General features: G+C 54.9%; 2 protein-coding genes across 2 annotated transcripts; both read left to right on the plus strand.

Moving 5' to 3' along the window:
• On the plus strand, nt 1-7,949 carry LOC134381574 (cytochrome P450 26C1). Its single transcript, XM_063101506.1, has 6 exons — nt 1-204; nt 740-964; nt 1,380-1,655; nt 3,070-3,225; nt 5,212-5,541; nt 7,575-7,949. The coding sequence occupies exons 1-6, from the start codon at nt 1-3 to the stop codon at nt 7,947-7,949; spliced, it is 1,566 nt and encodes a 521-aa protein (XP_062957576.1).
• A 4,714-nt stretch (nt 7,950-12,663) lies between these two features.
• On the plus strand, nt 12,664-15,981 carry LOC134382732 (cytochrome P450 26A1). The gene is made up of 7 exons (XM_063103458.1): nt 12,664-12,852; nt 13,026-13,250; nt 13,468-13,758; nt 13,839-13,997; nt 14,518-14,652; nt 15,228-15,380; nt 15,640-15,981. The coding sequence occupies exons 1-7, from the start codon at nt 12,664-12,666 to the stop codon at nt 15,979-15,981; spliced, it is 1,494 nt and encodes a 497-aa protein (XP_062959528.1).
• Nucleotides 15,982-21,127: the final 5,146 nt, after the last annotated feature.

Here is a 21,127-nt window from a genome sequence, read left to right on the forward strand (position 1 = left end):
ATGTTCCCCTGGGGGCTGAGCTGCCTGTCGGTGCTGGGGGCGGCAGGCACCGCTCTCCTGTGCGCCGGCCTGCTGCTCAGCCTGGCCCAGCACCTCTGGACCCTCCGCTGGACGCTGAGCCGGGACCGGGCTTCCGCCCTGCCCCTGCCCAAGGGCTCCATGGGCTGGCCCTTCTTCGGCGAAACGCTGCACTGGTTAGTTCAGGTAAGCAGTCCGTCGTTCCCGCACCCTAACATGGCTCCTTCTTCCCCGGCTGCCCCCGGACCCATCCCCCCTCTCAATGCTCCCGGGGTTCATAGCCAGTCCCTTCCCATCGCCCAGGACTCCGGAGAGCGTGCACAAATCTCATCTTTTCCTGGCCACTGTCTGTTCAAAGGGACCTCACGTCACTAAAGTTCTCCCCAACGCAACTTAAACTCGTCCCGACACAAAGCGTGGGTTTTAGAAAGGGGTCTGAGGAACATGTCACCTTATGTCCCGCACGCATAGAATCAGGAGCCAGGGGCGTGTCTCAGCTGTGAAGTTTTGAGCGCTCACGTCCTCACTCTGGGCCTCAGTTTTCTCATGTCACCAATGGGAACAAGAGCATCTACATTCCCACTGAGTAGTTGCGAGGACCATTTGGGGTCCTGTTTTGTAAAGAGTAACGCACCAGCCTGGGGCAGGGGAGTCGTTCCCGGGCCAGATCCCCGAGCTGGCCCAGAGGCTTCAGCCCTCCCTCGCTCCGCCTCGCTCGCAGGGCGCGCGCTTCCACAGCTCCCGTCGGGAACGCTACGGGACCGTGTTCAAGACGCACCTGTTGGGCAGGCCGGTGATCCGTGTGAGTGGCGCCGAGAACGTGCGCACCATCCTGCTGGGCGAGCACCGCCTGGTGCGCAGCCAGTGGCCACAGAGCGCGCACATCCTGCTGGGCTCGCACACTCTGCTCGGCGCGGTTGGAGAGCCGCACCGGCGGCGGCGCAAGGTGAGCGGAAACCCGGGAGTGGGCCGTGGGAATGTCAGCCCACGGTCCCCGAGCATCTGCTGTGGGCCAGGCTGGCGCTGGGTACTGGGGTACACTGGGAACACGACCAGGAACCCTGGCTAACGAGCGGTGGCCTTGAGCCAGTCCTTTGCCTCGTGCTTCGGTTTATAAGGCCAGAACTGGGCTAAGCGGTCCTTTCATCTGCGATATTCTGTGGCTGTGATATCAGAAACGTTAGAAACTCGGACCCAGAGAGGGGTCAGAGAAGACATCCCGGAGGGGGTGGAAGCCATCCAGTTTAGGTCTGGGCGGCTTACAGCGGGAGGAAGGGAGCGGAATTGGCCTGGGGCTCCTCCGGAATCGGCGAACAGAGGAGGCCCGACCGCCGCCCGCGCTGACCGCGCGGTCCCCACAGGTGCTGGCGCGCGCGTTCAGCCGCCGGGCGCTGGAGCACTATGTGCCGCGCCTGCAGGGGGCGCTGCGGCGCGAGGTGCGCTCCTGGTGCGCGGCCCGCGAGCCGGTCGCCGTCTACCAGGCCGCCAAGGCGCTCACTTTCCGCATGGCCGCGCGCATCCTCCTGGGACTGCGACTGGACGAGGTGCAGTGTGCCGAGCTGGCCCGGACCTTCGAGCAGTTCGTGGAGAACCTCTTCTCCCTGCCCTTGGACGTGCCCTTCAGCGGCCTGCGCAAGGTACTGCCGCCCCCGCCCTTCTACTCGGGGCCCCACGGCGCGGGCGGGTCTCCCAGACCGAGACGGGGCGTCCTCGGGGCACCCCGCGTGTCCCTTCTGCTGGGGGACGGAGGCGCGGCCCAAGGCGGGGAGGTGGCGTGGTGTGGCGGTGGGGGCCGGGGTTGGCATCCGTCCTGACTCGCTACGTGACCCGGGGCAGGACACACACCCTCTCTGGGACGCGCCTGACGGGGCGCGCTCCAGCCTCAGCAGCTGCGGGCTACCCGAGTTTGGGTCTCGGTGGCGGGCGACCCGCCAGTCGGTCCGGCCCCTCCACAGAGCGGCGCCTCCCGGCCGGGCTTCCAACACCGGTTCGGGGGCCGGGATGGCTGCGGAACGGGCGGGAGCGCAAGGGCTGCAAACACGCCCCCGGCCCAGCCCGGCGCCAGCCCTGGTCCGAGAGGGGTGGGTGCCGGCTCCCCGCCCGTGGCCGTGTGCCCGCTAGTTTCCGGATCAGAGAACCGCGGCCTCTTCAGACTTCAGAGCGACGGGCGGGCCGGGAGAGCAACTAGGAGGCCCATCCCGCCTTGCCTCGCCCCCTGACCTGGGGTTCTCACTGTGCGGATTCCCGGGTTTTCAATCACCTGAATAAAAATAATACATGCGGTCTAAGAGTCATGCTGTGGGCTGATCGCCTTGGATATATACTCTGATTTAATCCTCCCAGCCTGCAAAGTTTTGTTATTCTCATTTTATTGACAAAACTGAGACTCAAGCAGGTTAAATGACTTACCCCAAATCAATACAGCTAGTAGGAGCAGAGACAGGATTTGAACCCAATCTCTTCGGGCTACAAAACTCAAGTGCTCAATTACAATGCTTCCCCAGGGGGATGCTTTTGCTGGATTTATTACCCAAACTCTGGAGGGGCATATCCACCCCCTTAAAAAAAATAGTAATGCTTAGAACATCCAATAGCATCCTCTAAGAGCTTTCCTGGGTGCATCAAGGTGTGTCCCTTCTCTCTGCACTGGTGCCCACTGCCCCAGCCTGAGCCTAGTGCAGGGAAAGGGCAATGGGCTGACTCCACCCTGACTGGGCTCTGTGCCAGGCATGGGCACTGACAGCTGTGCGACAGTGAGCATTCACTTGACCCCTCTTAACCTCAGCATCTTGCCCTCAGGATGACAGTAACTATCTGCCTTGCTTCAGAGGGGGCTTGTGAAAATCAAGACAGAATGATGTTTGTGGACAGTGGACAAATTCCTGACCATTTACTGAGCTTTCCTATGTGCCAGGCAGAGCGCTAAGCTGGGAGACTTAACACAGGATCTGGACAAAACGAGTGCAGTTCCAGGAGGATTTCAGGGGGAAGTGCCCAGGCTTGGTCTCCTGAGCCTTCCTGCCCCACCACCTTTCTCTCCTTGCACATAAGGGCATCCGGGCAAGGGACCAGCTGCATCAGCACCTGGAGGAGGCCATTGCTGAGAAGCTTCAGGAAGACAAGGCTGCAGAGGCAGGTGATGCCCTCAGCCTGATGGTTCACAGTGCTAGGGAGCTGGGCCATGAGCTCTCGGTACAGGAGCTGAAGGTAGGTGGTGGGAGGACTCTCCTCCCCTCTTTTGCATTCCCAGCTGGTTTCTACACACATGTCCTATCCTCCTGGAGACATCCTCAGGGGCCCCATTTTGATTCACAGACATGCAATCAGGGTGAGGAGAAAGAGACCTGGGTTCCAGTCATGATTCAGTCACACCCACTAGCTGTGTAGTCTTGGGCCAGTCGCCACCCTTCTCAGAAGGAGCTTTGAAAGCATGAATCCTAGGCCCATCCTTGAAGGCTCTGGCCACAACTGGCTCCGCTCCCTGACCCCACCTGTCTGTCACTGCATGCCTTTGCTTCTCCTGTCCCCCTGCCTATGAAACCTTCTTCACACCTTTTTTCTACAAACTCTAAGAGGCTCATGATAGATCATGAGCTCCACATCCTTGAGGTCCCCTTTTCCTCCCCAAATCAACACACTCCTCTCATGAGCCACCTTGGCAACTCTACCTGTCTGTTTTGCCACTGCGGATCTCCTGGAGAATTAGGAGCCCCCCCCCCCATGTACACATAGAGCACATACAGTGGACAGAAGGAAGGAAGCTTTGGAAGGACCCCCCAGGACCTGCTTGAGAACCCCAAAAGGAGTGGAGAGGAGTGGGAGCAAGGGAAAGGTAGAAGAGGGAAGACCTCGATCTTCAGTAAGCAGCTCCCATCCTTTCTCTGGGCCTCAGTTTCCCACTTTCCAGAAGCCAGCCCCTGAAGGGTAGGGCTCAGCCTTAATTTCTTCTCTGAGAATGTGACTAATACTCTCTGTGCTGACTTCTGGGTGGTTGTGAATTCAAGAGGAGTCAAGGGGTTCTTGAGTGGGCTCATGAGTCCTGGGGGAGCCTGATGGACAGGAACAATTCTGGGCTGTGAAGAGGAATGGTGTGGAAAGGAGTGGATGGTCCCTCTGCCTTGTCACCCCCTCCTCAGTCCTGTTAACATCCTCCAGGTTCTCAGGAAGGCACCCCATTGGCCAATAATCTTCATTTCCGTCCTGGGCATCATCAGGGACAGGCCAGGCTAGCTAGGCCTAGCCAAGGAGTATGTTGGGCTCTGGAGTCTCCATCCCAGCTCCGCATCTTGTCCAGGTCGGGTTGGGGGCAGGGGGTGAGGGAGGGAGACAGTGTCCAGCCAAGTCATTCATTCCACACATATTTACATACCTATTTGGTGCTAGACTTCCACTGGGACTGGGGATACAGTGGTGAACAAAACAAAAGCCCCATCCTCGGGGTGTAGGAGGGGAGGGTACACATTGGTCCTCTGATTCCAGAAATCAGTGTATAAACGTAAACTGTGGGTGCTGCCAGGAAGGAAGACACTGGGGGCTGGGAGGGCAGAGGCAGGCAGACTGGGGCCTGGGGGCTGAAGCCACCAGCCCCTCTGAGCAGATGGGGAAGAGATTTAGTGATTCCCTGGGACTACTCCAGTAAGCGAGAGGATGAAGCCATGCTGCCGGCTTTAGTGCGAGGCTGGCACTGCTGCTGCAGGTGCCTTTATTCCACTGCACTCACTGTCTGGACGCCCAGCTGGGGTTGGAGGCAACAGCACCAGGCAGTTAAGAGCACTGGACTCCAAGCTCGACTGCCGGGACTGCTAAGTGTAGGGACCTTGAACACCTCTTGCAGCCTCAGTTTCCAGCCTTGTAAAAAGAGTGCAGTAATTGTGCCTGATAAGATTGAGTTGAGGATCGAATGAGTTAATATACTTAAAGTACAAATGACAGTGCACAGAAGACATTCCCAGCATGATCTCTAGGAACCCTCCCCAGGCGGGTGGCTCCTGGTTTTGCTTGTTGCTATATGCCACTAGCAGACTTGGGATTTGATCAACTTCAGGATCTACGAACACAGCCGCCATCGTAGCACATCCCCCCTCTCTGGCCTTTGCGCAAGAGTAGATTTGGGCCCTCTGCTCCTCGGCCACGGGGCCAGGGCACCGAGCGACTCCGCTGATGAGACTCAGCACCACCCGGGCTGTTTTGCAGGAGTCGGCTGTGGAGCTCCTGTTCGCCGCTTTCTTCACCACGGCCAGTGCCAGCACCTCCCTCGTCCTGCTGCTACTGCAGCACCCGGCGGCCATCGCCAAGATCCGGCAGGAGCTGGCGGCGCAGGGGCTGGGGCGCACGTGCGGCTGCGCGCCCGGGGCCGCGGGGGGCGGCGCGGGGCCACGGCCGGACTGCGGCTGCGAGCCCGACCTCAGCCTGGCGGCCCTGGGCCGTCTGCGCTACGTCGACTGCGTGGTCAAGGAGGTGCTGCGCCTCCTGCCGCCCGTGTCCGGGGGCTACCGCACGGCACTGCGCACCTTCGAGCTCGACGTAAGTGCGCCGTGTCGGCGCCGCCGCCGGCCTCGTGCGGCGGGCGCCGGGTGGGAGGAGGGCAGGGCAGTAGGACAGCGAGGTCTCCTCTTCCTCTCGGAGTCTCAGCTTGCCCTCCTGTAAAATGGGCTCAGCCCTTGTCCATTTCCCCAGATCCCCGTTTGAGGGACGCAAAGCCCGGCGCCTGGCGAGCCGGCGAGGTTAGGTATCTAGTACACTTCAGCTTTTGCAGCGGTCCGGGTCGGTCAACTCAATTAGAGACGAATCGTAGAATAAAAACATGCTTTTCTCTGCGCAGCACCCCCCTCCCAGCCAGTGAATCTGGGCGGGAACAAAGAGAGCTCCTCCGTACGTCCTTTACCCCACTCCTCTGGCTTCCTCACAAGATCAAGGAACCGATCGTTGTTACCTGTCTAGGGCCCCGACTAAGGACGGATTCCAGGGAAGGGTGGCAATTTAAAATATAGGGTAGCTCCGTTAATGACCAGGCTGGCTTAGGTTGGCTTGGGCTGGGCAAGGGTAAGGTCTAGGCCTGTCTCCATCTCTCTATGACCTTGGCAGTTCTGTCTTCACTCTGGGCCTCAGTTTACTCTGGAAGGAAGCTGTCTTGGTGCTTTACAGCTCTGACGCTTCAGGTGGGATCGGTGCTGTGCGGCGCAGTGGCGGCGTCGGGGAGTGGTGGGTGCCCTCGCACCCAGAGCACAGAGCTCGGTGGCCGTGCGACTCCAGACAATGGGCACAGCCTTCCACAGCGAATATTCGAATATCCCTGGTGCTTGGCGTGGAGGGGGTATGGGAGGGACTGGGGTCCTGCCCTCGAGGAGTTCCACGTGGAGAGGGAGGGGGCCAGCACCGACAGCTTCATCCCAAACTGTGGCGTGGAGTGATCTCGCGTGCTGGGTGACACCAAAACATTTTGGGAGCTGTTATTTGAACTGGAGCAGTGAAGGGTTAGGATGGGGACGGCTCATCACAGAGAAAGAATAGCCCAGACAAAGGTGAGTGTTTATAAAGGATGCTGAATCTTGTAATTCAGACTTCATTCTGCAGGCGCTGGGGTGCCTTACAAGACCTTGGGGAAACAGAGGAGCAGAGAACCAGGGAGGGTGACCAGAGGACAGGGAAGGGTCTTAGCCAACCTCCAGTTTACAGATGGGAAAACCAAAGCCCAGAGAGGAGAGAGAGCTCCTCAGGTGATTACAAGATGTCCCCCTGTTGAGAACCTCTGAGTAGTCAACCTGAAACCTCTTGGGGACAGCAGGATAGTCAAGAGGTTGGAAGACACATCAAAAAGTGGACAAGTTGAAAAAGCTAGTGGTAAGCTGCCTTCCAACATTTTAGAGACTCACTAATTTAATTCTCATGAGCACCTTCTCAAAAGTGTGGCTGCTGGGATGGCTGGTTAGCTCTGTTAGAGCACAGCCTTATTACCCCAAGGTTACAAGTTCGGATCCCTGTCCCAGCCAGTTGCCCTCCCCCCCTCCCCCAAAGGTGTGGCTACCAAATCTGCAATCATTGTCCGGCTGATGGGTGGGAAAGGACAGGAATTTTCAGTTCGAAACAAAGAAGAGCGGTATAATTGAACTGACCTCAGTTAAATAGAGGAATGTGAGTCCCGATCATTTGCATTGTTCAGGCGCAGGCAGTTGGTAGGCGCAGGACTAGAATTTAGGTCTCGAGGCGGGGGTGGGGGGAGACAAAAACACGGGAACATAAATAATGGATCCCGTTTACTGAACACCAATATGTGCCAGACCCTTTACTCTAATCCTTACAACAAAGTAGGCATTTTTGTTTTCATTTTATCGATTGAAAAACTGAGGCTCAAAAAGACTGAATATCTAGCCAAGGTCCTAGAGTTCACCAGTGAAGGAGCTGAGATCGGAACGCAGAGCTTTCCCCGGGCTTCCGGGTTAGGCTCGTGTTCTGCGTGTTTTCGGAAGCTTGTTTGATGCACCCAGGGCGGAGGGTCGGTTCCGGCAGGCCGTTTCCATGTGCCTCGTGGTCAGGCCAGTCTCCTCGCCTCCCCGCAGGGCTACCAGATCCCCAAGGGCTGGAGCGTGATGTATAGCATCCGGGACACGCACGAGACGGCCGCGGTGTACCGCAGCCCGCCCGAGGGCTTCGACCCCGAGCGCTTTGTCGCGGCACGCGAAGATGTTGGCAGCGCCTCCGGCCGCTTCCATTACATCCCGTTCGGCGGCGGTGCGCGCAGCTGCCTCGGCCAGGAGCTGGCGCAGGCGGTGCTTCAGCTGCTAGCTGTGGAACTGGTGCGCACCGCGCGCTGGGAGCTGGCCACGCCCGCCTATCCCGCCATGCAGACCGTGCCCATCGTGCACCCGGTGGACGGGCTGCGGCTCTTTTTCCATCCCCTCGCGCCTTCGGCCGCGGGGGATGGGCTATTCTGACCCGCTGAGCAGTGGCACACGGCTTGGCCAGTGGCTGCGGCGCGCGCGCAGCGCCGCCCATCTGTGGCTCCAGGTGCAGCGTTTCTCTCCCACTCACTCGTTCACTCGTTCCGCAAACTTTCACCAAACGCAGTTATGTGCTGGACTCGAGGAAGGCGGAGTGAGTCACTGCCACCGCACCGGAGACGCGCCCAGGCCGGTGGGAAGGTGCCTCCGGGGCTCCGAGCCCTAGGGAAGGAAATGTCGTCGCGGGCTAAGTCTCTTAAGCCCTTCCCAGAATCTAAAAGCAGAGATGGAGGGTACAAATCTCCACTAGGGGCTATTTGGCTTCACCTTCCCGCGCCAATCCCCGGAGGGTGCATGGATCTCGGGACCATGGGGAAATTGCACCTCGTAAATCGTGCCAGAGACCCGGCATATGCGGCGAGACCTGCAACCCTTGAGAGGAAGCGGGGACGCCAGAGGCGCATCTCTGGCTTGGCTCTGGGCCATGGGAAGACACCAAGAGGGCGCCCAACGGAAGGCCCCCAGGCAGCTGGCCTCCGGCTTCGTGCGCCTGGCCAGTCTGCCGGTATCGGCGGAAACTCAGAACTGTGGGCGCTTCCAGGACTCTAAACGGCTCAACACCACCGGATTCTGCTGGAGACTTCTTAAAGGAAAAATTCCTACTTCAAGAACGCATTTAATCTTCCCATTTATACAGGGGAGAATAGGCACACCTAGATGTCTCTAAGTCTGGATTATTTTCATGGGAGGCTGAGAGATAATCAGAGAGGTTTGGGATATTTGTACCAAAAACAGGAAGGCCAAGAGATAGTTTCCTGGCAGCGGTTGAGCTAGGAGGCTAGACTTGGCCGGGCAGCTGCTCCCTGGTGCGGGGTGGGAGGTGGGGCGTGGGGGGACCCACCTCAGGGTATGCCCAGAGAGGGGCTTGGAGCTGGGCAGCCCACGGCCCAGCCTTCCACGACTTCCCTCCGGAGCGCAGCCCCAGAAGCTGCGCAGCGAATGATCTCCGTGGTACCTGGCTGCAGGGACCTCCGGGTTTACTGCTTCAACATCTTCTCTATGACAGAGGAGAAACTGAAGAGCAAGAGGCGAATGACTTGCCTGAGGAGTCAGCAATGGCCTCCTGGACTCTCCTGCCAGTTCTCTCCTCCACCCCATCACTCAACACCCACCCCCACAAACACACCTGTCGCCACCATGTAGGACTCAGCTCTTTTGCTTTTTTTATAGTGGTCCCTAGCTTGACTTAAAGACTCTCTGGACCTTTCCAAGAGAGTGTTTCCCACCAGTGTTTAAATCAAAGCCAGAAGCTTCCATGCCGCCATTCCCAACGGCCCACTTCAACCTGCCACCCATCTTCTGACAGGCCTGGGCAGCTGGACACGATGGGTGAGCCGGGGAAGTTGCCGCCCGGACCCTATCTGACCCCTTAGTGAACCAGAAGGAAGCCGATGCCCTCCTGACCTTATGCTTAAGGTGGATGCTGGGGTCAGAAGGAAAGGGGGACACAGCAGGCACGTGCAGGGTTGGTCGCCCAAGAGCCCAGCGGGCCCTTCCGAGCTGGGCTGACACTGCCATAACCCCCACACAGGGCAATTCATCACCTATGGCCAGTCACAGGCCCGGCGCCAGACCCTGAGATCGGCAGGCGCCAAAGGCAGCAAAGGTGGCAGGGTGTGGGCCTGCCCTCAGGGCGCTCTTGAAAAGCAGAGAGAATGCCCAGCCTAAGAAGCATGGGTTCGGGTGAGGAGGCCAGAGGACCCGAACTCCAGGCCTGATTCTGATTTCCAGAGAGAAGTCTGGGGAGGGGCCTCTCAGAAGCCAGGATGGTGGAGCTGGTTCCAAGAGACCTGGTTTACCCGCTCAGAGGGGGCTCCACTTTTACTCTGATTTCCATTGATAACATTGTGTTCAGTGATTTTAAGGACTATCGAGCTCCTGTTTCAGTAACTCCGAATTCTTGGGGGAAGGAGCAGAGGGGTTCTTGCCTTCCTGCACTTGACATGCTCCCGAAAAAGGAAGACAGTAAATAAACTAGCAAACAAAAGAGGAGTATGTCCAGTGGTGATAGCGCTGCAAAGACAACAAAACAGGCCTGTAATACAGAGTGCCTGGGGCTAAATTCGGCGGGGTGGGCTGGGACAACTTCTCTGAGGAGGTGGCTTTCGACTTTGGAAGGAATCGACCAGCGGTGGCCTGGGGGAGGGGTGCCCCAAGCAGCAGGAACACGGGTTTAGAACCCCGAGACGGGAGGGGGTGTTCAAGAGATAGGAAGAAGCGTTGACAGGAGTGTAGCGCAGGAGGGGGGCTCCGGCTGCCCTAGTCCGTCTGACTCCAGTCTACTCTCGGGTCCTCACCGCTCCGCACTCAGCCCTTGCCCCTTAGCAACAGGAAGGCTGTTTTTGTAAACATCTTGCAAACATTTTGTTTTCCAGTGAAGCAACTCCCCTCCCGGCCCCCTACCCCCCAAGAAAGCTTGGCGAGGTTCCTAGATCAAAGTTCTTTGGGGCTGGTAATTTACTGATCCTCCCTCCCTCCTTCGAGATGTTCTTTAATGATCTTTCACGCTCACATTTAGTCCTTTCCTGCCGGACGCCCTCGCGGGTCTCGATGGGCAGATTAAAAAAAAAATTGTCCCCCCGTGGCAATTTCCAGCGCGCAGGCCCCGCTCATCTTGTGACCCGGCGCGCGCTGAACTTGGCGAGGTGGCCCCGCAGAGTTCACTCGGATGTCACGGTCCGGCCTGCAGGGGTCACAGGCGGGTCAGGCCCGAGGACTGGGAATGGGCCCCAGGTCACGCCCCCGCTCGCCAGCTTGGCTCATCGGCCAGAGGCGCTGTCCAGAAAGGGGCGGGCCCGGAATTTCTGAGAATTACCTCTAGCGCGATTCGCCCCGGTTTCTGCCGGGGCCCAGAGGTTGGCTTGCACTGTTTATAGTCACCGGGTCGTTTGAAGAAATGACAGTGGGAGGAAGCCTCTCCCAGAGCCTCTGAAACGCCGGGCAGGGTTTTGGGGAAACGCCGGTCTCCGAAACACGCCCTTGGGGACCCGGGCTTGGAGCGTTGCTGGGACTGTGCGGGTCCCTACGACCTCCGCAGATATTTCCTGACCCCTTCGGGTTTGGGGACCACCGCGGTAGGGCCACGTATTTAACAGCTCTCAGGATCAAAGAGTTTTCCATGTCCAAGGGACGCTCTCCAAGGCGTGCGGCGTGCTTCTGCGAGAGTCCAGGGTTCAGTTCTAAACAAACGCACGTCACTCTGTGTCGTTGAGGCGCCGCTGCGTTCGGCGCCCAAACCCAGGGAGCGTGTGGTGCTGACCGGTCCGAAGCCGTGTGGCTGGGCCCGGTGGAAAGCCGGTAGTGCCGGTGTGCGTCGGTCAGTGCCGGAGCTCCAGGCGCTGGCCGCAGGAGCGGCTGGTTGTAGTTGGACGAAGTACAGAAGACCCGCTTTCCAGTACGGATCCCTCCCACCCGCCCTTTAGCTGCGGCAGAGGCCTGGGCTTAGGCCGAGCACCCCTCTCACCTGGGTGAGGGCAGCGGCTCTGCGCTGGGTGGGAGCTAGGAGAGCGCAGGAAGGCACCAGTGCCCGGCGTCCAGGCCACCCTGCTAACGCAGCCGAGTGTGCCTGGAGCTGGGAAGAGTATTTGTAACCAGAGGCCCCTTCTGGGAACTCACGACTACCCTGAGGTGTAGACAGGTCGGGAATGGTCGCCTGCATATTAAAGAGGAGGAAGTAGGCGCAAGGATGTGTGGTGACTTGCCCAAGGTCACGCAAGTAGTGATGGAGCCAGGACTCCTGGGCTTTTCTTCCTCTGTCTCCATCCCCTTATCCTTCCAGGGCTAAGGACACTCTTCCCTGCTCCCTAGTCGGGGCTGCAAGCGCCAGGGCCCTCGGAATCGGGAGGGCTTGTCAGGATCCACAGAGCCGCGGATGAATTGCCCCTGCGGTCCCCCACTGAGTGTCAGAGTTGGGGTCAGGCTTCTGCAGAGGTGCACCTGAAATCCTGAGGTACCCGGAGTCTCTTTTGTACCTCTAAGGAGGACCTTCCGCGATTTCATAAGTGCAGGCCCCCTTGCGGGGGGTGGGGAGCTAGGATCCACTATCCGCGGTTCATGCCTGACTCCCCGAGACACTGGCTTGGATCCTGGCCCTTTGGACCTCAGTTTCCCCACCTGTGGGACAAGGCAGCAGAATGATTCCTGAACGCACTTCCTCTTGCTTGCCCAGCAGGTGATAGGGAGGCCACGAGGCTCCTGTAAATGGAAAGCCAGGGAAGGCAGCTATGGGTTGTGGCGGCCGGTCGGACTGAGCGGGAGGGATTCCGAAGAGATCTCCAGCAAGTCTAGGGCTTGGAATTCCCGCTCCCCGGAGCATCGGCCGGCCCCGCCGCCGCCTGGGAGCTCCGCACACGGTGGATGGGGAAGGCGGGCTGCTCTTAGCCCCGCACCCCAGGAGGCGCGCTCGGAGGGAAGCCGCCACCGCGCCGCCTCTGCCTCGGCGCGGAACAAACGGTTAAAGATTTTGGGCAGCGCCTCGCGGGGGGAGGAGCCAGGGGCCCAATCCGCAATTAAAGATGAACTTTGGGTGAACTAATTTGTCTGACCAAGGTAACGTGGGCAGCAACCTGGGCTGCCTATAAAGCGGGCGCGCGGCGGGGTTTGGAACGCTTGCGGCGGCGGCAGGTGGCGCGGGAGGCCGCGACGCGCCATGGGGCTCCCGGCACTGCTGGCCAGTGCGCTCTGCACCTTCGTGCTACCGCTGCTGCTCTTCCTGGCCGCGATCAAGCTCTGGGACCTCTACTGCATGAGCAGCCGGGACCGCAGCTGCACCCTCCCCCTGCCCCCTGGGACTATGGGCTTCCCCTTCTTTGGGGAAACCTTGCAGATGGTGTTGCAGGTAAGGGAGCTGGCGGCGGGACAGGACGCTTCCCCGGAGCCCGGCTCGGCTCTGGGCTTCCGCTGAAGCCGGGGTAGGCGCCCCCCGGGAGGGAGGCGACTGCGGCTAGCAGCAAGGCTAGATGGAGGCGCGGCGCTCCTCGGCGCCCCCTGACGCCCGCCTTCCTCTTACAGCGGAGGAAGTTCCTGCAGATGAAACGCAGGAAATACGGCTTCATCTACAAGACGCATCTGTTCGGGCGGCCCACGGTGCGAGTGATGGGCGCGGACAACGTGCGGCGCATCTTGCTCGGAGAACACCGGCTGGTGTCTGTCCACTGGCCGGCGTCGGTGCGCACTATCCTGGGCTCTGGCTGCCTCTCCAACCTGCACGACTCCTCGCACAAGCAGCGCAAGAAGGTGAGGGCGGGTGGCGACGCCTTGACACGGGGGAAGACCCCATTCGTTGGAGGGGTTCAGGCAGATAGATGCTGGGTGATCGCTAGCAGCGTGAGAGGTGGGTTAGGATCCTCTCCAGCCCGGACGTGCCTTGGGTCTGGTGGCGTCTGGAAGGGGACCCCGGAAGGCGGGAGGGGCAGAGGGGAGGTTTTAACGCTCTCCCCTCCTCGGGGCTCAGGTGATTATGCGGGCCTTCAGCCGCGAGGCGCTCCAGGGCTACGTGCCGGTGATCACCGAAGAAGTGGGCAGTTGCCTGGGACGGTGGCTGAGCTGCGGCGAGCGCGGCCTGCTGGTCTACCCAGAGGTGAAGCGTCTCATGTTCCGCATCGCCATGCGCATCCTGCTGGGCTGCGAGCCCCGGCTGGCGGGCAGCGGGGACGCCGAGCAGCAGCTGGTGGAGGCCTTTGAGGAGATGACCCGCAATCTCTTCTCGCTGCCCATCGACGTGCCCTTCAGCGGGCTGTACCGGGTAAGGGCGGCATGCGGGCTGCGGAGCTAGGGGCGCGGGAGCCGGGCGTCTGCTCACCGCCTCGCGCTCTCTGCGCCCAGGGCATGAAGGCGCGGAACCTCATTCACGCGCGGATCGAAGAGAATATTCGCGCCAAGATCTGCAGACTGCGGGAGGCAGAGGCGGGAGAGGGCTGCAAAGACGCGCTGCAGCTGTTGATCGAGCACTCGTGGGACAGGGGAGAGCGGCTGGACATGCAGGTGAGTGGCGGCTGCAGAAGAGGCACGGCGGGGGTTGGTCCCCTGGCTTTCCAAGCTCGGCTCCTGGGGCCCCCAAAACATCCACCTGGGGCCCAGCTTCCCAGGAGCGGGCAGTCCGCCCAGACTCCGGAGGTGGGATCCTGAAGGTTGAGACACCGGGTCAGAAGAGCTGCGGAAGAGGCGGCCGCAGCATGGGGAGAGAGTCCTCTAGCCTGTCCAGATTTTAAAGGGAAAGTTGGAATTTGCAGAATGTTAATAAAGTACTTTGGGGGATTTTGATATAACTAAGGCTTTAACTCAGCAGCTCTCGGTACAGTGGGCTCTTACTTGCTTTCCTGCTCTAGCTGAACAAGTGAGACTTTGTATTTTGTTTAAAGATGTTGCATTCCTTGATTTTCTATCAGCAAAACTTTTAGCCCTTCGGTCTTTCCAAGGAAACCCTCGGTTTAGTTCTGAGTCATCTTTCTGTACAACTGTTTTATGCAGACTTATAAAAACATTGGTCTTACTCCATTCTTAGGCACTAAAGCAATCTTCAACCGAACTCCTCTTTGGAGGACACGAAACCACGGCCAGTGCAGCAACCTCTCTGATCACTTACCTGGGGCTCTACCCACGTGTTCTTCAGAAAGTGCGAGAGGAGCTGAATAGTAAGGTAGGGGGACTCTGGGGGTTCCCTATTAGCTTAGGAAGTTCAGCTGCTACCTAACAAACTTCCCAATAAGAGTGCTGCTTTTGCTGAGTGTGAGGCCAAGGGCTGGGTGGGCCAGTAGGCAGAGATAATTAGCTTTGTGAATGAAAAGGATGGAATCTTGAGCTGGGATCCCACCTGGGCAAGTTTGGCCTTGTGTTCCTAGCCCTCCTCCACCTTGCAAGAACTGTGGAGGTTTTCGGATGGGTTCCACTTTCTTGGATCTGTGTGTTCAAGGGCATGAACAGTGTGGTCATTGTGCGTAGCCCATCGGTGTGAGCAGTGGTGGGGGGGGGCAGAGGGGGAGGAGAGCTTGGCCCTTCTAACTGGTGAGTAGCATTCTCTTGGAATTGTAAATAGATAGTGGATTTGTGCTGAGGGATGGAGGCAAATGGTCACTAGCTGCTGTTTCCCCCTCACACTCTCCCCATCATGGGGCCCTTTGGGCTTAGTCGCCACTTAAGCCCTGTTTACGTCTGCTGGGCTGATTTTATTGGAGCACAAAATAACCGTTCACCTCTGTATGACTGTTTTGATAGGGTTTACTTTGCAAGAGCAATCAAGACAACAAGTTGGACATGGAAATTTTGGAACAACTTAAATACATTGGGTGTGTTATTAAGGAGACTCTGCGACTGAATCCCCCAGTTCCAGGAGGGTTTCGGGTTGCTCTTAAGACTTTTGAATTAAATGTGAGTTAAAGGTTCTCTCTCCTGCCCTCTTTTGCTGTGGTTTTAAACCTCCCTTTTGCTTGCCTGTGTATTGGCTTAAATTCTTTGTGCTTTTGACAACATTTCCTGCCCCACGTGGACACACATTGCAGCAACCTGAATCAATCTCTCTCCCTCTCTTTTTAACTCATAACTCCCCCAGAAATGTCGGTGATAGCTTTTTGTTGTTGAGGGTTAAATTCCAGTTTGTCAGCCCTTGGGACTTCATAATCTTTTGCAGGGATACCAGATTCCCAAGGGCTGGAATGTTATCTACAGTATCTGTGATACTCATGCTGTGGCAGATATCTTCACCAACAAGGAAGAATTTAATCCTGACCGATTTATGCTCCCTCACCCGGAGGATGCATCCAGGTTCAGCTTCATTCCATTCGGAGGAGGCCTGAGAAGCTGTGTAGGCAAAGAGTTTGCAAAGATTCTTCTCAAAATATTTACCGTGGAGCTGGCCAGGCATTGTGACTGGCAGCTACTAAACGGACCTCCTACAATGAAAACCAGTCCCACCGTGTACCCTGTGGATAATCTCCCTGCAAGATTCACCCATTTCCGGGGAGAAATCTGATGGGCACGAATGCTCAAACCTCAGACTTATTTGAAGCGTACATATGAGTTTTTATATAGTGTCATGTTGACTTTATTATATTTAATTTCTAAATGTATATTATAATATTTATGTCTCTGCTACAGTACCATGGTCTTTAAATATCAAAATAATGAATTTGTATAATTTCCAAATAAAGTAATATTTGAAGGTTCTTTTCTTGCATTTAAGATTCCTGTCAAGGGAAACTCACCAGTTTAATATTTGTACTTAGTGTATTTAGTCAGACTTCTAAATGTCTACCTGGGTTTATTTGTTATCTGTGCAAACCTATATTCTGTGAAGAAGAAACCTGAGCTGTTTTTTTCCTCCTAACAATTATTAGAAGATATATATTATGTGTATGTGTTGGTGTGTATATTCATCCAGGGTATATGTGTAAATTCTTCTAAGGTAATTTAAATTCCCTATGTGGGAAATCTATCAAAGTCAATTTTAGATTTTCTTTTTTTGTTAGGGAAAAGATGAATCTGAAAAGGTTAACACTTTAAAGACTATCTATCATTCTAATACTTGCATAACACCTTCAGCCTATCTAACATTTAATAAATATAATAAATCCATGTTGTCAGTGCCAGAACTGTTCTATGAAGTTAAGGTTTTAGATAAGACAAAACCAGTCACTCCAATTATGGACAGTTCTTGACTAAAATGAGACCAAAAATCATTGGCATGTCACCTTTACTTAGAAGTTGCATATGAAAATGGTATTGGAAAAGGCAAGTTTCTGGTTTAGATAAGCTGAGCCCAGGTTTTCTTTATTCAAAATGAGGCAGGAGGAGCAGATTTAGCAAACCGACAGATAAAGTTTTTATCTATCCCAGGCAATAGGGTGTGAGCCTGACGTGACTGATAAAATGGCCCAGTCATGACCCTGTGAACCTTGGCTAACCTCTGTGAAAGCACAGTTTTGTCGCATTTCTGACCCTGGCACAGCCATGTTCTGAACTGAAGGCCAGACTCTCAATCCAGAAAGGTTAGCCTCAGTGACTTGCTTATGCAAGCACATTTTCCGTTTTGAAATGGCACAATCTGCTTACTGAACCTCTGATGGCTTGTAGGTTTTGGACTTTAAAATTTTCATTACAATTTTGAATTTGGCAATGCTGCAGAAACCGGGTGGTCTAAATAGGTGTTTGAAAAGGGTTCTGTCTACAATTAGAGTTACATGTTCTACCTGACTTTAATTTTTAGGTAGTACTTGGGTTGTACTTGTTGGAATCCTCTGATTTTTAAAGGGTGTTTACATAACTTACAATGCCTTAGAGTAACATTGTAATGCCATTCCAAAAAAATGAGACATTACAGGTTTCTATAGTTTAGGCCAAAGCTCTAGTGTACTGTAGCGTGCAAAGATGACTCCTCCCCGTAACATTTGCCCTGGAGCTTTCTAGCTAGGAGTACACTAGCCTGAGGGCATCATTATTTACAAGAATTTATACAAGGCCATTTTTTTAAAGGTTTCAAAGATTTTCATTTTGCTGGAGGACAGTTAGCCTTTAAGAAGATTATCTTTGGTGACTTTATGGCCATGCGTCTCTATGAGCATAGTGCAGTAAGAAATTTGAGACATCTTAACATAGAATTCAATTTTTAAAATCCACCTTATTTTTTATCTGGAGAGCTTTGAAAAAGTGCTTCTGGTTTGCGTTTCCTAGGCTACATTTAGCCTGATTATACTGATCAGTTACAGAGTAGTACGGAATTTACCTCGAAAATATGCTAAAAACATAATCTTTGATAATGTGCTTAGTGCTGAGTAAAGGCAGCTTAGCAGTGTGCGAGTGCATAGCAGCAGAGTTGTTTGTGGCTGCTGGACTGGACAGCAATTGGGCCTGGGTCACATCTATCTGGGGCCAGCATGTTTTATGGCACATGTACCTCTGGGCCAGTGTCCACACAGTGGAGAAATGATGGAGACTTGGCCAAAACTGTGGATGGAGGGGAGGCCACTGTGGGAAACGACCCTTCGGGGCTCCCAGGGGCATGGTGCCATGATGGAAGGGCACTGTGTTCTCCAGCACCTGGGGTGGGCCTGCCACGCTGGTCATGTTGGTGCCCTCTGCCTCCCTTCTGCAATGCCCTTTGCCCTTGCCGCCTCCCATGCCCTCATCTCTTCAGTCAGGGGTGTGGTGCCACCAAGGACTGACTGTTGTCAGGAGAGGGATGTGACAGTCTAATGCTTCAGCCCTTGGAGGCCCAGAGAGTGACTGAGATTATGCTGGGGCTGCACATGGAATGGGGGAACCAGGAGAGGCCTCCTGATGCCTGTTTGTGTTTTTATTTTTTCTCCTTTCGTTTATTCACAGGTGCTAATAATATTTACCTAATTTCTTTATAACTTTCTGTCACCAGACAACTAGACCCAGGGGTCTCCACCTCCTAACTTCCCTTTATGTCGCCTGCCACCTCTTCCCTCCGCTGTGACAGTGGATCAACTCTCTTCACAATTCATAAGAGGTGATTGGTGACATGGCAGTGGCGAAAGGAAGTGGCTGCTCCCCACAGACCCCTCATCTCCTGGGGCAGTTTCAGAGCTTTTTGCACCTTGCCACCCCCCAGAGTTCCACAAGGGGGCGGGCTTCTCCCTTCTATGCCAAGCTCAGGGCTTAGTGGTTTTTCCCACCAGTGTCCATGAAATTCAGTGTCCACAGACTCTGGCCCAGGGCCTGCTTTTACTCCGGACAGTGAGAGGCTACAGACCACCCAGGGCTTAGCAAGTATTCAGCATCAGGCTTGGTCAAGGCTGCCTGGCCCCTCTGGAAGGGGTCACCCGATGCTGGGTTGACTTGGACCGTCTCTCAGTTCCTGAAGCATCCACTAGTCCTCTGTGGTCCCTGAGGTCAGCCCGCTCAGGGTTTCAACATTGCCCACACACTGTCCATGGCCTGACCCATGTTGCTCTCACTCTACCTGGAAAATCACTCGCAGGTTTGAGGGAGTGGGGAGCAGTTTTCGAGGAACATGGGCAGCCTAGTGAGTGTTCAGATGCCCTTAACCAGGCCTGGAAGCTGTCCCATAAAAGCACTGTGGGAGGAACTAGGGATGTTTAGAGAGGTTGGGGGTTGCTCCTTCAAACAGTTAAAAGGCTGCTGTAGTAAATACAGGTTCAGACCCGTTCTGAAGGACAGAGCTTGGGCTTAGGAGGGTAAAATAGAGGAGGGAGATGTTAGCACCATATAAGGAAAACATCTAGGGACAACTGGAGCCTTTTGGTGACGAAACAGGTTACTTTGTAAGAGAGCAAGCTCCCCGTCAATGGAGGCATCCAAGTGAAGCTGGGTAACTAAGCCAACATAGAGATCGTGAAATGGAGGGTGAAGTTGGGTTCAATGATCACCCCCACTTCCCTTCCAAAATTAAACAGCTGTGATTCTGTGAAATTTGATTCTGTACTAATTCAGTTCCTCAGATACCTACTTCACTTTGAAATGCAGATTAATGCCAATCTAGGGAGATAGGACATCTCCACATTCTTTTCCAGCTGCATTCATCAATCCTTGGTGGTCACTCTCCTAAACCTGAGTCAGATGTGGAGGGGGGGCCCAGGGGGCCTGACACAGGATCTCAGAGAGTCCCTGTGTGCCCATTGTTGATGCCTGGGGACCTCTCTCCTGCCCTGTGACCTGATGCTTTCAGCTCCAACAACCCTCCCAGCTGCCCCACGCTGAACATTCACTTGACCTGGCCTCTAGGGGAACGTCCTGCTCCTTTCCCCAGTCCCCCCCTGGCCTCCATCATGCTGTGCACTGACATTGGACTCTGCCCTCCCAACTGTCTTTTTTCTCCACTCAAAGGCAGGAACTGCGTCTCATCATTCTAATCTTGTACATTTAGTCTATTCTCACACTCCTCCCATCCTTCCCCAGAAGGTACACATAGTAGGTATTCTTTGGGAGAGAAAGCTTCTTGGGGCCCATTGACAGCATTTACTTATATTTCTCCAACTTACATGGTGCCATGTTTTTCTTTGAAAAGTGAAACTTTCATCCTTGGAAAATCTCAGCAGCCGCAAGCTTACACGGCTGTGGTTTAACAGCATGTCACATTCCTGAAACCGATGCTCCTTGGGTATTTGGCCAAACAACCTTTCCTTCCTTTGAAGTAGAGTCAGCTCGAGTTAGAACACTGGGACAAGGGTGGAGACTGCCCTGGACTGCATGGTGGGTTTTCTGGGTGAGAGTTATCGTGTTGCAACATTCATAACCACGGACCCTCAGCACAGAAGCTGCCCCACGCTGTAAGATTTCTCACTGCTGCCAAGCCCTCCCTAGTCCATGGAGGGTTAGAAATCTATTCCCGCATTTCTGACGGTAGTTGCTTCAAGATTTTTTTTTATCTGCAGTCACTAAAGAGTTCACTTAAATGCATTGTGAAAAGAGGACAAGGTGCTTTGCTTATAACAGATATTTAACAAAACAAATTCATTAAGTACAGTCACCATTCGTTGATTGATTTATTAAGTACAGCTATACCATCCATCCATCGTAACAGTGGATGAATGAGAGCATTTAGTATTCTGAAATGGAAAAGTTCATTTAATGTCAGGCAATCACAGGCTTTTAGAGTTGGAAGGGAGATTGAGGACAGATCATTGAGCCCCTCGGTTTACAGCTGAGATCTGAGATTCAAAGAAACCTCAGGGTTACAATAGAGAATATGCCCAGCACATTGTAGGACTTGACCCTCAATTTTAAAAAATATAACTATATTGTTTATTTATATATATATATATATATGTTGGAGGCAGGGGGAAGGGAGGTGAGCAAATTATTTGAGACCAAATTGTCTCCAGGTTCTTGCTCCTTCCTACACTTCTGAGAGCGTGCGGCCTCTCAGAGGTGCTGTGAAAACTTTGAGTTTTGTGACCACAAAGGAAGCCTGGTAGAAGGTACAGATTGCTGGTATTTCTGGTGGGGCAAGGGGCTGGGGCTGCGCATTGGTGCAGCTGGACTCATACATTTTGAGGCCCTTCTACTGAAGAGCAGAAAATGGTTTCAAAAGGCAAGAAGACTTACTTGTGAGAAACTGGGGTTCTGAGACTTACATGTGAATCAGAATCACCTGGACGGCTTGTTGGAACACAGATTACTGGACCTCACCACCA

Source organism: Cynocephalus volans, chromosome 7, assembly GCF_027409185.1.
Source record: "Cynocephalus volans isolate mCynVol1 chromosome 7, mCynVol1.pri, whole genome shotgun sequence".
NCBI lineage: Eukaryota > Metazoa > Chordata > Mammalia > Dermoptera > Cynocephalidae > Cynocephalus > Cynocephalus volans.

Coding starts and splice junctions, on each gene's coding strand:
- LOC134381574 (XM_063101506.1), top strand. CDS start 1: ATGTTCCCCTGGGGGCTGAGCTGCCTGTCGGTGCTGGGGGCGGCAGGC. Junction 1,656..3,069: donor CCTTCAGCGGCCTGCGCAAG/GTACTGCCGCCC, acceptor CTTGCACATAAG/GGCATCCGGGCAAGGGACCA. Junction 5,542..7,574: donor TGCGCACCTTCGAGCTCGAC/GTAAGTGCGCCG, acceptor GCCTCCCCGCAG/GGCTACCAGATCCCCAAGGG.
- LOC134382732 (XM_063103458.1), top strand. CDS start 12,664: ATGGGGCTCCCGGCACTGCTGGCCAGTGCGCTCTGCACCTTCGTGCTA. Junction 13,759..13,838: donor CCTTCAGCGGGCTGTACCGG/GTAAGGGCGGCA, acceptor CTCTGCGCCCAG/GGCATGAAGGCGCGGAACCT. Junction 14,653..15,227: donor GAGAGGAGCTGAATAGTAAG/GTAGGGGGACTC, acceptor CTGTTTTGATAG/GGTTTACTTTGCAAGAGCAA.